The 14,171-nt window shown below is 31.3% G+C and overlaps 1 protein-coding gene across 1 annotated transcript; it reads left to right on the top strand.

Annotated features, from left to right (window-relative positions):
* The first annotated feature begins 11,013 nt into the window (after positions 1–11,013).
* LOC106381518 (organic cation/carnitine transporter 2) lies at positions 11,014–12,781 on the top strand. The gene has a single exon (XM_013821429.3). It carries the CDS (start codon positions 11,103–11,105, stop codon positions 12,660–12,662), a length of 1,560 nt encoding a protein of 519 aa, XP_013676883.1. The 5' UTR covers positions 11,014–11,102; the 3' UTR covers positions 12,663–12,781.
* The last annotated feature ends 1,390 nt before the right edge of the window (positions 12,782–14,171 follow it).

Genomic DNA, 14,171 nt, shown 5'->3' with positions numbered 1-14,171 from the left:
AAAGAAAATTTGAAAAAAAAATAAAAAAAAAATTTAGAAATTTTTTTTTAAAAAAAAAATTGTAAAAATTTCGAATCTGAAAACATATAATCTGAAACTATATAAAAAAAATTATTTTATTTATTTTTATTTTTATTTTTATTTTATTTATTTTTTGTTTGGTTATTTAATTTTAAACCAAGGGTATTAAGGATATTTTACCCTTTAATGAATGTCATTTTTGTGACTTTCTACTTCTAGTGCTATTTTTGAGACATGAACTTCAAAAGGTGCTATTATTGACAATTGCCCTTTAACATATTCATATTTTTACACAAAATCAATACTATTAAAAGGGAAGAAGTCTAAAAAAATCTACCTATAAAAGCTGTTTGAACCCTTTCATTTAACTCATTATTTGTTGGTCTTACCTTAAATTTATACTAACAATGTTACCATATATTTCTCTAACAATAATTTAGTCAATTCTTTTATTTATTTAAATCTCACTCCTAAATTCTAATCATTACTATTAGAGAAAAAGACTAGGATAGCACCAAACCAAGTTTTTGTTCTCAAAGTAGCACTCAAGGCTCAAAGTCACAAAAATAGGTTTCATTAAAGAGGTAAATATACACTTATACCCCTTGGGTTAATTAATCCAAACCTTAGGGTTTAGAGTTAAGGGGGGTGGGGTTTTGGAATTAGGGTTTAAAATTTTATAAAAAATAAATACTAAAATAAAAAATAAAAATTTATAAAACAGTTTCAAAAATTATTTTTAAACTATAAAAAGAAAATTTGAAAAAAAAAATCAAAAAAAAAATTCAAAATTTTTTTTAAAAAAAAAATTATAAAAATTTCGAATCTGAAAACATATAATCTGAAACTATAAAAAAAAAATTTATTTTTTTTATTTTTTTTTTATTTTTATTTTTTTTATTTTTTATTTTTATTTATTTTTGTTTGTTTATTTAATTTAAACCAAGGATATTATGGACATTTTACCCTTTAATGAATGTCATTTTTGTGACTTTCTCCTTCTAGTGCTCTTTTTGAGACATAAACTTCAAAAGGTGCTATTATTGACAATTGCCCTTACTATTACTATATTTATCTTTTTGATTTTTAATCGTAAAAATATTGAAACTAATGTTTTATATTATCACTTTGATCATATAATATATGATTTAAAGCAAGATAAATTACAAGACATATATGTGTACATTCTAACTTCCTCTTTCGTTTATAATAAAGTAATCATATCATATATAAACTTTCCCACTAAAATCTCATATCATATACTAAACTTTCAACCGTCTATAGTTTGATAATATTTTCATATTTAAAAATAATTTTTCTGAATATTCATGTTACCTTCACAAAAATGAAGAAATTCATTGGTTCTATTAAAGCTAACCCGACTTCACGATATCAGTATTGATTATTCAAGATTTTGAAAATTATTTGCTTAGATATTATACTTTTATATAATTTTCACTTAAAACGAATCAATACGATTAAAAGGGAAAGAGTTTCAAAAATTCTAATATAAAAAAGTTGTTGGAGTTATGTATAACTATTTATTATTTTTCTGATAATACATTAATCATTCTAAACATACAATATTTTAAATATTTTTAACAGATCTTAATATTATTTCTTATGATACTTTTACTCAGAAAAATATTTCAACCATGTTTTTGTACAATAACGTTAAAAATCTATATCAAAAAATTTTTGGACCTAATATGGACGTAATGGGTCCACATCTGTTCGGGTATTTAAGATCCTAAAAGAATTCGAAATATATAAAAAATCTGAAAAATATCCGAAACACGAAAAGTATTTGAAACTCCAAACAAATACCAAAAAAAATTTAAATATCTAAAAATTTAAAATCTTATTCAAAATCTAACACGATGAACTGGAAAATACCCAAAATTTTATCCAAATACCCAATTGTTTTTTTAATTTGAAAAATTTACCTGAAATCAAAACTCTAATCGTAAACCAAAAACTTAAAACCAATATCCATAATACCGGAAATATATTCGAAATATCCAAATATACCGAATAAACACATATTTATGATCGGGTCTAGGGTAGGACCCGAACTCAAACAAAGACCTGCGGGTCAAAAAAACAAAATAGGTTATCTTCTCTGGACATGAACTAACCTATAATTTTGAGTCGGTTTAGTTTGTTTTTTGATCCGGATATAATTCTCATGTCGAAAAGAAACTTACGTAAAAGTGTACATATAAAATCTCAAATAAACTAATTTGTAGATTATATAGCTGTTAAAAATTATGTTTTTCGATATAATAAAATTTTGTATTATAATATAATCCAACAACTCTGCGCTTTCTAAGCGCGGATCAAAATCTAGTGACATATATTATATACGCAGTATCATGACTATTTTAGGTACTCAAAAAACTTACATGCTCTACATATTTTTACCATATTGTATACATGTAATGTCCAAAATGAGAACCTAATGTAAAATCAAACCAAACAGATTAGATAAATAAAAAAACAGAAGACTATATTAAATAAATTTCCTTTAGAATATTAAAATATCAAAACAATCACCCACCTTCGGTTAAAGAAGTCACGCAGTAGTTACCAAAATCGTGATCTCTTATTTAAAAAATATTCAACCAAATCTTACCTAGTTAAAGGATATTCCATAAAAAAAAATTGATTATCGAATAAACAGAAATCACTATCTTAACATACCAAAAAATCTTCATTTTGTTCCTGTATTTTAAATTTTGAAAAAAATGAAATAGAAGAAATAAATTTAGATTTCTCATAACAACTTCAAACCTTTTTATCTATGTACATAAAAAATACCAGTGAAGCTATGGCTGGCCAGTTACGAACCCAAACAGAAACTTACTAGATATCTGAATAGATTTAAAATTTTGGTATTTAGATAACCGAAACCAAACCTGATCCGAACCAAAATATTGCGAAAATCCAAATATATTTCTATACTTAAATATATTAATTATATTAGTATATAAAATATCTAAAATATATAATATATTTTAAAGTTGCCTAAAATATTTGGAAATATATATAACTAGTCAAAAGTAAATTTCTACAATTTCCAAACAATACTCAAAACACAAAAAATAATTAAATATATATTGTTCATCTATAAGCTAAACCAATTTTGATGTTAAATTTAGGTATTTTAGCATACATTATTCTATTAATTTTTTTAAATTTTTTTTTTGAGAAATTTAAAGTATACTTGAATTTTTAAATGTTTAAAATAACTTAAATGGGAAATCTAAACTCAAACCAAACCCACCAAGATCTGAAGTGAACCTAAATCAAAAATTTTAAATATTCGAATGGGATTGAAACTTGTAACCCTGAAAATCCTAAATCGGAATACTACTGAATCGAATCCGAATGGATATCCGAACGCCCACTCCTAAGTGAAACAATATAATATTCTATAGAAAATATTGATTAACGAATAAAAGAAATCACTATTTTAAAATACCACAAAATCTTCATGTTCATATTTTTTAATAAAAAAACTCCTAATACACGAAATCAAGTTAGATTTTCCATTAAATAACAACTCTAAACCTTTAACTATCCATGCTAATAAAATATAGTTTTACCTTTACAACTTTCAGAATATTTCATCAAACGATGTACTTGAATATTGTAAAATATCACAAAATGCAAATAAATAACTATATATATAAATTCTGAAGAGTTCCAGTATTTATTGGATAGGTGATTTGGAAGAATTCCAGTATTTATAAATTCTGAAGAGTTTTAAAGAAAATCTGGGATTTGATCAAATCTTTAGAGGGTGATTAGCTGGAATTTAGGAGTTTTGAAAACAAATATATATAACTTCAAATTCCTAATAAATTGACATAAGATTACATTTTCTTTTGGTTTAGTGTAAAATCATCATTTGTGTCGTCCACCACTGTCTCTTCATTGAAAATGTAATTTTTTGAGGCTTAGAATTCTCTTGGATTGCTTGTTCTAGTTCAAAATCTTCCACCCATATAGCTTCAAAATCTTGCGTGCTTATCATTGTCTTTCTTCTTCAAACCTTCCACCCATATAGCTTCATAACCCTGCAATGTTTCTTTTTGTTTACTTGGACTAGATTATTCTCAGATTCAGTAAAGAAAGCCATATAATTTACAGATAAGAGAATAGCACACAACATAGTTGGTATATGAATGCTTGCATTACCTTTTTTTATCAGTCATAATTTCATGGTCTCAGTGTTTGCATCAAAAAAGATATCACCAAGCTCAACATATATCTTACGACCCCAGTTACATGGTCATTGTCATTCTGCAATATCTCCCATTCCTTCTCTATGAAAGTACTACATGGGATATCTTCAGCTTCCTCATTACCCCAAAACACATTATAAACTCACCAAGTCACCTGATACAAAAGTATCACGAGAGAGAAAATCTTTGTATATAACCAGCTAGATACTTCTCTGGTGCAAATATTTTTTTTTTCTGTTTTTTCATGCTTCTCAGTTTAGTCATGATGAATGTCCACTTCACCAATTCATTCTTCTTACTCTCTTGAACTTTTCTACTACAAGAGGCTGTTGCTGGAGGTTTCCATGTGCTTCGTTTTGCAAGAGTTTTGGCAACATTGGCTTCAATCTTGACATTGTTGATGCAATCAAAACAATAAAAGCAATAGCTATATAAATGACAATAATTCTGGAGAAATGAATTCGATGACCCAATTGGGGTTTCGAAAGATAGATGATGCCAAGCAGATTTGATGCAGAGAAGACGGGGGTCGAGGCAGTCCACAACATTTCCTTCCCAAAGCCTTAAAACGCCGCTGTATTCATCAATACCCACTGCATCTTCTCCATCCGTGCCCTCGAGTATCTTCCATTTCCCATGAGTCTGAGGCACTACAATTCCATAAATCAGAGCATGCACTCAAGTATCCCACAACAGCATGAAGCATCAGAATTCCAAGGACTCATCGAAAAAGAAAAAGCTATTAAAAAGAGCAACGAACTGTACCTAGAGATGATGAAATAATTGACTTTTTTAAAATACCATCTCTTTAGATGGTATTCATTTCTATTGAATTTCAAGTGTAAAATCTTTTTTCTAATAATCCTAAATATTTATTGATAAATACTATTGGCTGAGGCCCTCGCACTTCGTTTGGCGGTCATGACGGCTGCGTTCTCAAACATCAAATCCCTCGTGATCCTCTCTGACTCTCTTACTCTTATCACTCTGCTGAAAGGAAAGGAGACAAGGCCAGGGTTGTCTGGTATTCTGTTTGACATCCACTTCTTTAGCTCCTATTTCGAACTTATCTCATTTTCCTTTATTCCCCGTATTCAAAACAATGTTGCTGATATGCTTGCGAAAGCAGCTTTAGCTGAGGCCATTGCCTCCCCCTCCTTCTTAGGAGTGTAAGACTTTGCTGTGTGAATGAAAATTCTATTTGATCAAAAAAAAAAAATACTATTGATGAAATCCCAATTTTTCAATAAGGGGGGATTTAATAAGATTTATACAAATGATAAGTCCAATAACTATGGATTTGTAAAAAGTTTTATGAATACTAAATCTAATAAGGCAAGATTTGCTAAAAACCCAGAATTCTTTCAAATACCTATTCCAATAAGCCCCACTAAATTTATAAAAAAAACGGATGGAACAGAAGCAACGATAAAAAGATCAACCAAGAGATTAGATAATTTTTATTTGGAATTTGTCAGTTCAACCAAAGATTTCTAGAGAATCTTCTATTGAGATCTGCTTCTTGATTGATGAATCTAATCGAAGTAATAAAAGAGATAGATAATATTATTTTCCAAAACACAAAGCTATTTATTGATCAAATCAAAACTGGATATAAATTTAGGCTTGAATGCCTATTAGTAAACTAATGAATAATATATATATTTGAATAGTTTTCAAATATCTTGATGTATCAAAAACTGTATAAAGTTCTGTATATCAAAAATACTTATTTGAAACTGAAGTTTTCTAACAAAATATCTGGTGCTATTTTAAATATGCCCATGATAAAAACTCTAAAATATCATAAAGTTAAGTGTTCAAATATAAATAAAATTATTACTTTGAACTTTAGTGTATTTCTTTACAAAATCTAACTTTTGAAATGTGGTGATGGTTAAGAATAATTATACTTTTGGTTCTTATTTGCATCCTTATTCTATCACTTTGGGTTTCTATAGTCCGAGTCGAGTATTTACTTACGTATCATGATTAATTTTATGAAATTTTGTAACTGAAGTTGCAATCAAATCCTTACAAAAAGAGATATATATATATATATATATGTATATATATGTCTAGAAATTTCTTCCATATCTATATCACTTGGTTCCAAATGTGGTCACGAGCAAACTTAGTTTCTGTCCACAAACTATTAAGCATCAGGATGGAATATGCCAGCAAAATTTGGAATGGGGACACATCATCTATTTGCGAATTTATTTTAGCCGACACCAAACAAAAAGCCAAACGATTGTCGATTATGTTTTTTTTTTCTTTTTGGTCATCTGCGAATGTGTATTAATCACCAAAGGTAAACAATATCAAGAGTCCAACTTCAAACCATCAAAGACATAGATGGTTTGGTCTGAATGAAACACATAACCGATAGGACACAGAAAAGAAAAAAAAACAACGACTCAAATAACCAAGAGAGCAGCATAAAACCCAACCGATTCTATCTAACGAAAGATTCATATACCTAAACACAGATCCGATTGTAGATTATGTTTAGTCTGATGAAAAAATCATCAATTTTTTTAAAAAAATTTACTCTCACATTACATTTTCTTTCAACATCACCTGAACTCCTAAATTGAAAGTGTGTTTTTTGGTGGTCAACTATTTTTTCTAGCTTAAGTGGTTAACTTTTTATTGTTTAATATATTTCTAATTTAAATAAGTACAAAATCCAAATAAAACACCAGTAAAGAAAAAACAATTCTGCAATATTTGAGAATACATATATATATTTCCTAGTTACTTATTAGAATGAAAAATGAAGGATTTATTAAACATTGGCTTTGAGGTACAAGTGAATGAGTGATGATGGTATTAAACAAATTTAACCAAATTGTATATTTCATATTTATAAAAAAAAAACTTTTTTTTGGGTAAAATGTTAATATATATATAAAAAAAAAACAAACTTCACAAAGAAGAATATAATAAATTGTAACTTCATCATATGTGTCATTCTACTGACTGGTTTATCGTATATTTTACATTTATCCTATTGCTTAATTTATCTTCGAACTCAAATAAATATCGATAGCAACATCCGAAGTCACCTCGGGCCAGATCGTTTTCTTCCAGCAGTTTCGTCTTACTTCAGTTTGTAAGTATTTTTTGTGTGTGTTTTAAAAGAATTTGCGTGTCGAGTCTCCGCATCCATTAAAGTAAATACTGATATGACTTGTCTGGCAACGTTACTGATTGTGCCAAATGTGTTTCAAAAAAAAAAAAAAAAAGGATCATTATTTGTGGCTAACGAAGGAGACTTTTTATTCCTCATCAATCAAACGGATTGTAAAAAGATTTGGTTTACTTTTTGAACATAAATTTCTTTTTTGAAAACTGAACATGTGGATATGATGAGTGTGTCAATCCCTGCTTTAATTACATATTTTAGTCATAAAAGATGAAAACTGTATACAAATAAGTTTTTTGTTTTAGAAAAATCTAGCAAAGAAAAAACTGTTTCGATACACTATCTTATTATTCGTGCTAGGGACATTACCTCCACGCAAGCGCGTCGTTATATACATAATTCTAGTTTCATTTTAATATTTGCTAAGGTTATTGTAGTTATGAATTTTGCGTTTTGGGTTTATCATTGTTTTTCAAATTTTTATTGTTATAGAGTTAGAGTTGTGATGATGAACTATGTAGGCATTGTTCTCCACTTATGAATGACTAAACTGTGTTGGTAATATAAATTGATATAGTTCGTGGTGTTGCTTACTGTGTCACTAAAACTTATTGTTTGTTTGTCTTTTTAATTTATTTATTGTACTGTTGAGAGTACATAAATTATATTAAGGTTGTTAAGGTACTTTTTGTTTTTGGATATTTTTTCTCCTGTTTAGTTGTGTAAGTTGTGTGTATTCATCATGTTTGTTATATGTTTTCATTTTATTTTTAAAGTTATTGTTTTACCGGACCTTTAAAACAAATACATGAAGACTTGTAGAATAACTATAAAATCAAAACGAGTGACAATTCTGAGTATTTGAGCCTTAATGGGTTTTAAGTGAATTTATGTATTTCTCATAAGAAGACAATAGCATTAGTCTATTGACATTGTACGTGTAAGCTATTTTCATAAGACAAGAGGACTGAGCAGGTGAAGATGTTGTTATCACATTTGTGTCTGTCGGGATTGTCTCTTGTATCTCTTGGTGTGGCTGTGTTTGTTTCTCTTTTATTTGATGGGTATTATGTAAACAAAAATCATTATTATTTGTATTTATCAAAGTTCGTAACTTATTATGTTTTTTTTTTGTTTTGGTAATTTCACTGATCTTGGTTGTTATCTCCGTCTTCTTCGTAAGCATCTGTGAAAGTAAGTTTATAACCTGTTAAATAGTTGGTCGTATAGATTGTATTTGTTTAGCTGACTCGATGTATGTATCGTTGAGTTTTAGTTGATGTAATTGGTTTGGTATATTTGTTTTAAAGTTTATTTGTAAGATTAGACAAAAAAAAGAAGTGATCATTAATGATTTGTTTTTTTTTTGTTCTCGTTTTGGTGTTTTGATTGTTTGGGTAGTTGTGATTTTTTTAAGCCGTAAAATAAAGTTTTGTGTATAATTAATTTGATAAATAATGGAGATAAATAGACGACCACAGATCTTGGGTATAAAATATTTTTGATTATTGATGTCAGCACAATATAGACAATTATTTAAAGGGAATTGTGTGTTGATTGTTTCTTACGGATCAATGAAGAGACAGATAATAACTCGAGTTGTTTCTTTGGTGAGGTCAGAGCCTTGGACAAAACAGATTTACCCAACCACATCTGCGAGTTTAAATATCAGTTATGATATCAAAACATAATATAAACCCAGATGCAATATGATAATATACCTGGGAGTTTTAGGTTTGTGTTCGCAATCACTTGAAAATTGTCGAACAATCTAATCATGACGGGAGATTTATCTCAGGAGCACCCGTGATGACTTTATCAATAATGGTTGGTGAGATTAAGCGAATGAGGAATGGATGATCAGTTATCTTGTACATGCTTGAGCACCTAATAACCTCAAAACGATCTACTTTCACAATGGAACCGACTTTCAAAGATGACATGTAATGATTAGCACATCCGGCGCCATGAATCACGAAATCTGCAAATAATATTATTCAACAAAGAATCATAAAATCAATTAAAAACAATTATGTTAAATAAGTGTGATAGATCAAAGCTCAACTTACCTTTTCATCAAGGAAGAGAACCGTGATTCCCATTAACTCACTGTATTTCTTGAAGTTCAGAGAATCCCAGAAGCGGAAGAAGTCAGAGGCTATGTTCTGACTACTACGACCAAGACAGAGAGACTCGAAGGTTGAGTGACGGAGGTCGGCGACGCCAGTTTGAAAAACTGGAGAGGCAGAGAGAGACATTTTCTAGAAGATGGTTAAACCTAAGAGGAATCAATAAGTTTTGTGGAGATGCAGATTGAGTTCATCAAAGATGAGAATCATATATATAAGGTTTACAAAGGGGTTACAAATCAGGAACATTTATGATCAAGCGATTTAAGATGGAGAGATGAAGAGTTCACCGGTGAAAAAATAGATTACAAACATATACACAGTGCAATTTTGTAACTCAGACTTGTCTGAGACAATGATGAAAAGAACCATAACTCATGTTAAATGATGACAATTTACAATATGGAAAAACTATAATTGTTGCAAACTTGAGCTTTTTTTTCTTATAACGTGATATATCTCATTTAAATATGAAATCATAATATACTTGTAGATCCGATCCTCAGAGGAAGCCGACGAAGCAAGGGCTTCCGACCTTCATATATATATATATATTAGTTTTTGGCATCAATGTACAAAATATACTTTAGTTTAGTGGTATAAATATTAGTGTTTATATCTCAATAACCCGAATTCAGACCATGTACTTAACACTTTTTCGTAGTTTTTAAAAATGGGATCTACAAAATGTTGACGTGGCGCGTTGAGAACAGAGCAAAGTGCCTCGTAATAATGTAGATTGTTAAAGTACAAGTTGGTATAGTTTCTATCGCACATGTGTCTCGTGATCTCAACCAACCAGCCTATTATCTAGCATAACAAGGACCACTGTACAATTGTTGTTTACTCAAGCTACGCTTTACCTCCAAACTGGTTAACACTTAACACTAACACTATATTATAAAGTAAAGTATAAGTCAGATTAAAATACACTATCTTATTTCGATAAATTTCTAAGTACACGCAGAAAAATCCCAGCAACGTAACCAATGATTAAACCGCTAAATATATAGAAAACTTAAAATCATCTAAACTCTCTAAAATTTAACATAAAACTAACTATTTTATTTACTATAGTGTTACCAAATTAAAATAACATCCTTTTATATCATTTAGTTGATATTTTAATTTGATATACATAAATTAAGCAATTGCTAATTTTATAAACTTTATCTTGATTACATAAGATAATTAAATATAATTAAAAATTGCAGTATTATGTAGTTGGTCATAAATACCTATTTTGCAATACTTTTTAAAAACATCAAATAAACTGAAATAGAGGAAGAGTAATAACGTGTATATCAGATTATATACAAATCAAAGTTGCATTTAACCTATATCATCAAATTTGCTAAATGAATCTAATGTAAGTGTTTGCAGAAAATTTGATAAAAATAAATTGTTATTACCATGTTGAAAAGTCAACACAATGTTCTGTAATAAAAGCAGGACAAAAGACTCGCCGCTTGAGAAGCTGTGGCACAAGACAAGAGAGGGAAAAGCAAAAAAAAAAGAAAAACAAAAAAGAAAAGAAAAACCTCGTGCAACATGGCTGAACCAACTCAGCCGCTTCTGAACGATTCAAACTCGTCACCGCCGAGATCCCTCGACGACACGATCGAGAGGTACATTGGAAGCTTTGGGTGGGCCCAGTTCCTCCAGGCCACATTAGTCTCCTTCTCCGGAGTTTTCGACGCTCAACAGACATTCATCTCCGTCTTCACAGACTTCGAACCCAAATGGCACTGCACCGAGTCGTTCTGTCACGACTCCATCTCCAACATCTGCATCCTCCCCAAAACCTCTTGGTCCTGGGACTTCCCTCCTCACGTCTCCGTCATCTCCGAGTGGGGTCTCCAATGCTCAGGCTCGTTCGTCAAAGGCTTGCCGGAGAGTTCCTTCTTCGTCGGGTGTTTAATCGGAGGTTTGATTCTCTCTACGTTAGCAGACTCTTCTCTCGGTCGTAAGAACATGCTGTTTCTCTCCTGTCTCTTGATGTCGATATCAACAATGTTTACGGTTTTCTCGCCGAACATCTGGGTTTACGCTTTTCTCCGGTTCGTTAACGGGTTTGGTCGAGCGACGATCGGGACGTGTGCGCTTGTTCTCTCGACGGAGCTTGTCGGGAAGAGATGGCGAGGACGTGTCGGGATCATGAGCTTCTTCGGCTTCATGCTTGGCTTCTTGTCTCTCCCTGCCATGGCTTATATGAATAGAGGGAACTCGTGGAGGATACTCTACATCTGGACCTCGGTTCCGACCATAATCTACTGTGTTCTGGTTCGGTACTTCGTCTGCGAGTCTCCGAGGTGGCTGTTCGTTAGAGGTCGTAGAGAAGAAGCCATTTCGATTCTCAAGAGAGTTGCTTCGATTCCTTTGAGTGATGGTACCATGAGCTTTTCGAGCTTACCAACTGAGGAGGAGGAAGACGAGAAGCCTAGTGTTAACATCTACGCGGCCATGAAGGTGTTGGTGGAAAAGAGATGGGCGCTTAGGAGATTAACCGCGGTTATGGCGGTTGCGTTTGGGATCGGTTTGGTCTACTACGGGATGCCTTTAGCGTTATCCAATCTCGATTTCAACGTTTATATGAGTGCAGCGTTTAACGCGTTGATGGATTTGCCAGCGAACCTCATAACGCTTTTCCTCGTGGACAAACTCAGCAGGAGAAACGCACTCATCGGGTTTACGGCCTTAGGAGGTGTCTCGAGCGTTCTCATATTCGCGTTACAGAATATGAGAATAGGGAGCCACGGGGCTTTACAATTGGTATTAGAGCTGATCTCTTACTTTTGCGCGTGTTCGGCTTTTAATATTGAGATGATATACACAATCGAGTTGTTTCCGACATGCGTGAGGAACTCGGCGATCGCAATGACTAGACAGGCATTGGTGCTTGGTGGGGTCTTCAGCCCGATTATGGTGGCAGCTGGTCGGAAAAACGGGTTCTGGTCGTTCGGGTTGTTTGGTTTAGCTATAGGCTTGCTTGGTTTGTTTGCCGTCGCGTTACCAGAGACTAGAGGGAGTGATCTATGCGACACTATGGACGAGGAAGAGTGCAAAGATCGGCAGGGTAACAATGATATCATCAGTAGTGTGATTGCATGATATGAATATGATGAAGATTTTTGAATGCATGTAATGTAGATTTAATTATAAGCACATCATTGTCGTTTTATGTATTATCTAACTTTAATGTTAATGGAAGATGTACGAGTTATTCGAAATGATTTTCTATGATCTTGGTTCCAACTTCCAATCCTGGGATGAATACTAGTAACTGTAGTTGTTGGTAGTAGTTGGCTATGTTAGTAATAGTGAATGCGAAGAACACAAACCATACATGATCGTACGCTTGTTGGTAGTGGTAGATATGCTTTCATTGGTTTTAAATGTTGAAAATCTATTATACTATAAAAAAATGTTCTTTCATATGTCAACTTAATTTAGAAATATCCAAGATATAAGAAATTGTACTTTTTGTCATTCATTTTGTATTCGAGTGTGTTTTACGTATATTCGTTGCATATCTATATTAATCCATAAAGTTGCCCAGAAACTCTCCTTAGAGTGCCACCTCAGCACACCCTATTCCTTTTGTCGCCACGTGTCGAAGAGGGAGGAGCTTCACTTTTTCCTTACGGGAGAGTTTGGTTTACGGGAGAGTTTGGTTTTTTTGGGCTTTAGTTTAAAAGAAGAAAAGCCCAATCCAGTGTTCATGCTGCTATTTTTACGTTTACTTATGTTTACGTATTCTATTATGTTGTTTCTCTTTTTTCCTTAATCAGCTTCTTATTTTGCATTATATTTTAATAATATCTATGTGAGGTTTTCTTTCTTACTATCATCATTTTATAATAATAGCATTACATTGTCCCTTAATACATTCGTTAATGAAAACAAAGAAACCAGCCTTACGATCAAGAGTAGAACCAAGACCTAAGCTATCTTATACGTACACATACGAACTTGAAAATCAGGTCTATGGCAAATCATAATTCGTTGATCATAAAGTTATAATCGAGATGACAAAAAAAAATACAAAATCAAACCTGGCAAAAAAATTTTGGATTATAAGACTATAAAATTTTACAGACGTAATAAACAAATTAAATATAATATAAATACGCATATACGCTATTTTACTCATGATACCCCGTTTATTTAATTTGATATCCCGTTTATTTAATCTTTTAAATTGATACCCCGTTAATTTAATTTGGACTCCAAACAAATACAAGTCGATGCATAACCACAATGTTTAAAAGATTATATTTTAAATCACCTACCACAATGATACACACATTATTATCAGAATTAAAATTACAAATACTCATTCAATATTTCCTACAACAAACCGAAACTGTTAATCAAATTACAAAATAATATTTTAACCAAACTACAAACAAAAAATATTACTTCCCGCGTCTTTATCACATTTGACCTATGATTTTACCATGCATGGAAACTTAAGAAAACTCATTAAACGGTTTATGCGCATGGGCTCAAAACCTGTGTTCATTTTCTGATACTTAGCCCAAAGCTGATTTTTATAAATTAAAACAACCTAATAATAACGTGTACTAAACCACCAAACCTGATTTAATATATTAAGCC

The sequence above is a fragment of the Brassica napus genome, unplaced genomic scaffold (assembly GCF_020379485.1).
Source record: "Brassica napus cultivar Da-Ae unplaced genomic scaffold, Da-Ae ScsIHWf_1425;HRSCAF=2013, whole genome shotgun sequence".
Classification (NCBI taxonomy): domain Eukaryota; kingdom Viridiplantae; phylum Streptophyta; class Magnoliopsida; order Brassicales; family Brassicaceae; genus Brassica; species Brassica napus.
Note: the sequence above shows the minus strand (reverse complement) of the source record. Positions and strands in the feature narration are given on the sequence as shown.

Excerpts from the sequence above, each read along its gene's own strand:
- LOC106381518 (XM_013821429.3), top strand. The coding sequence starts at position 11,103 with ATGGCTGAACCAACTCAGCCGCTTCTGAACGATTCAAACTCGTCACCG.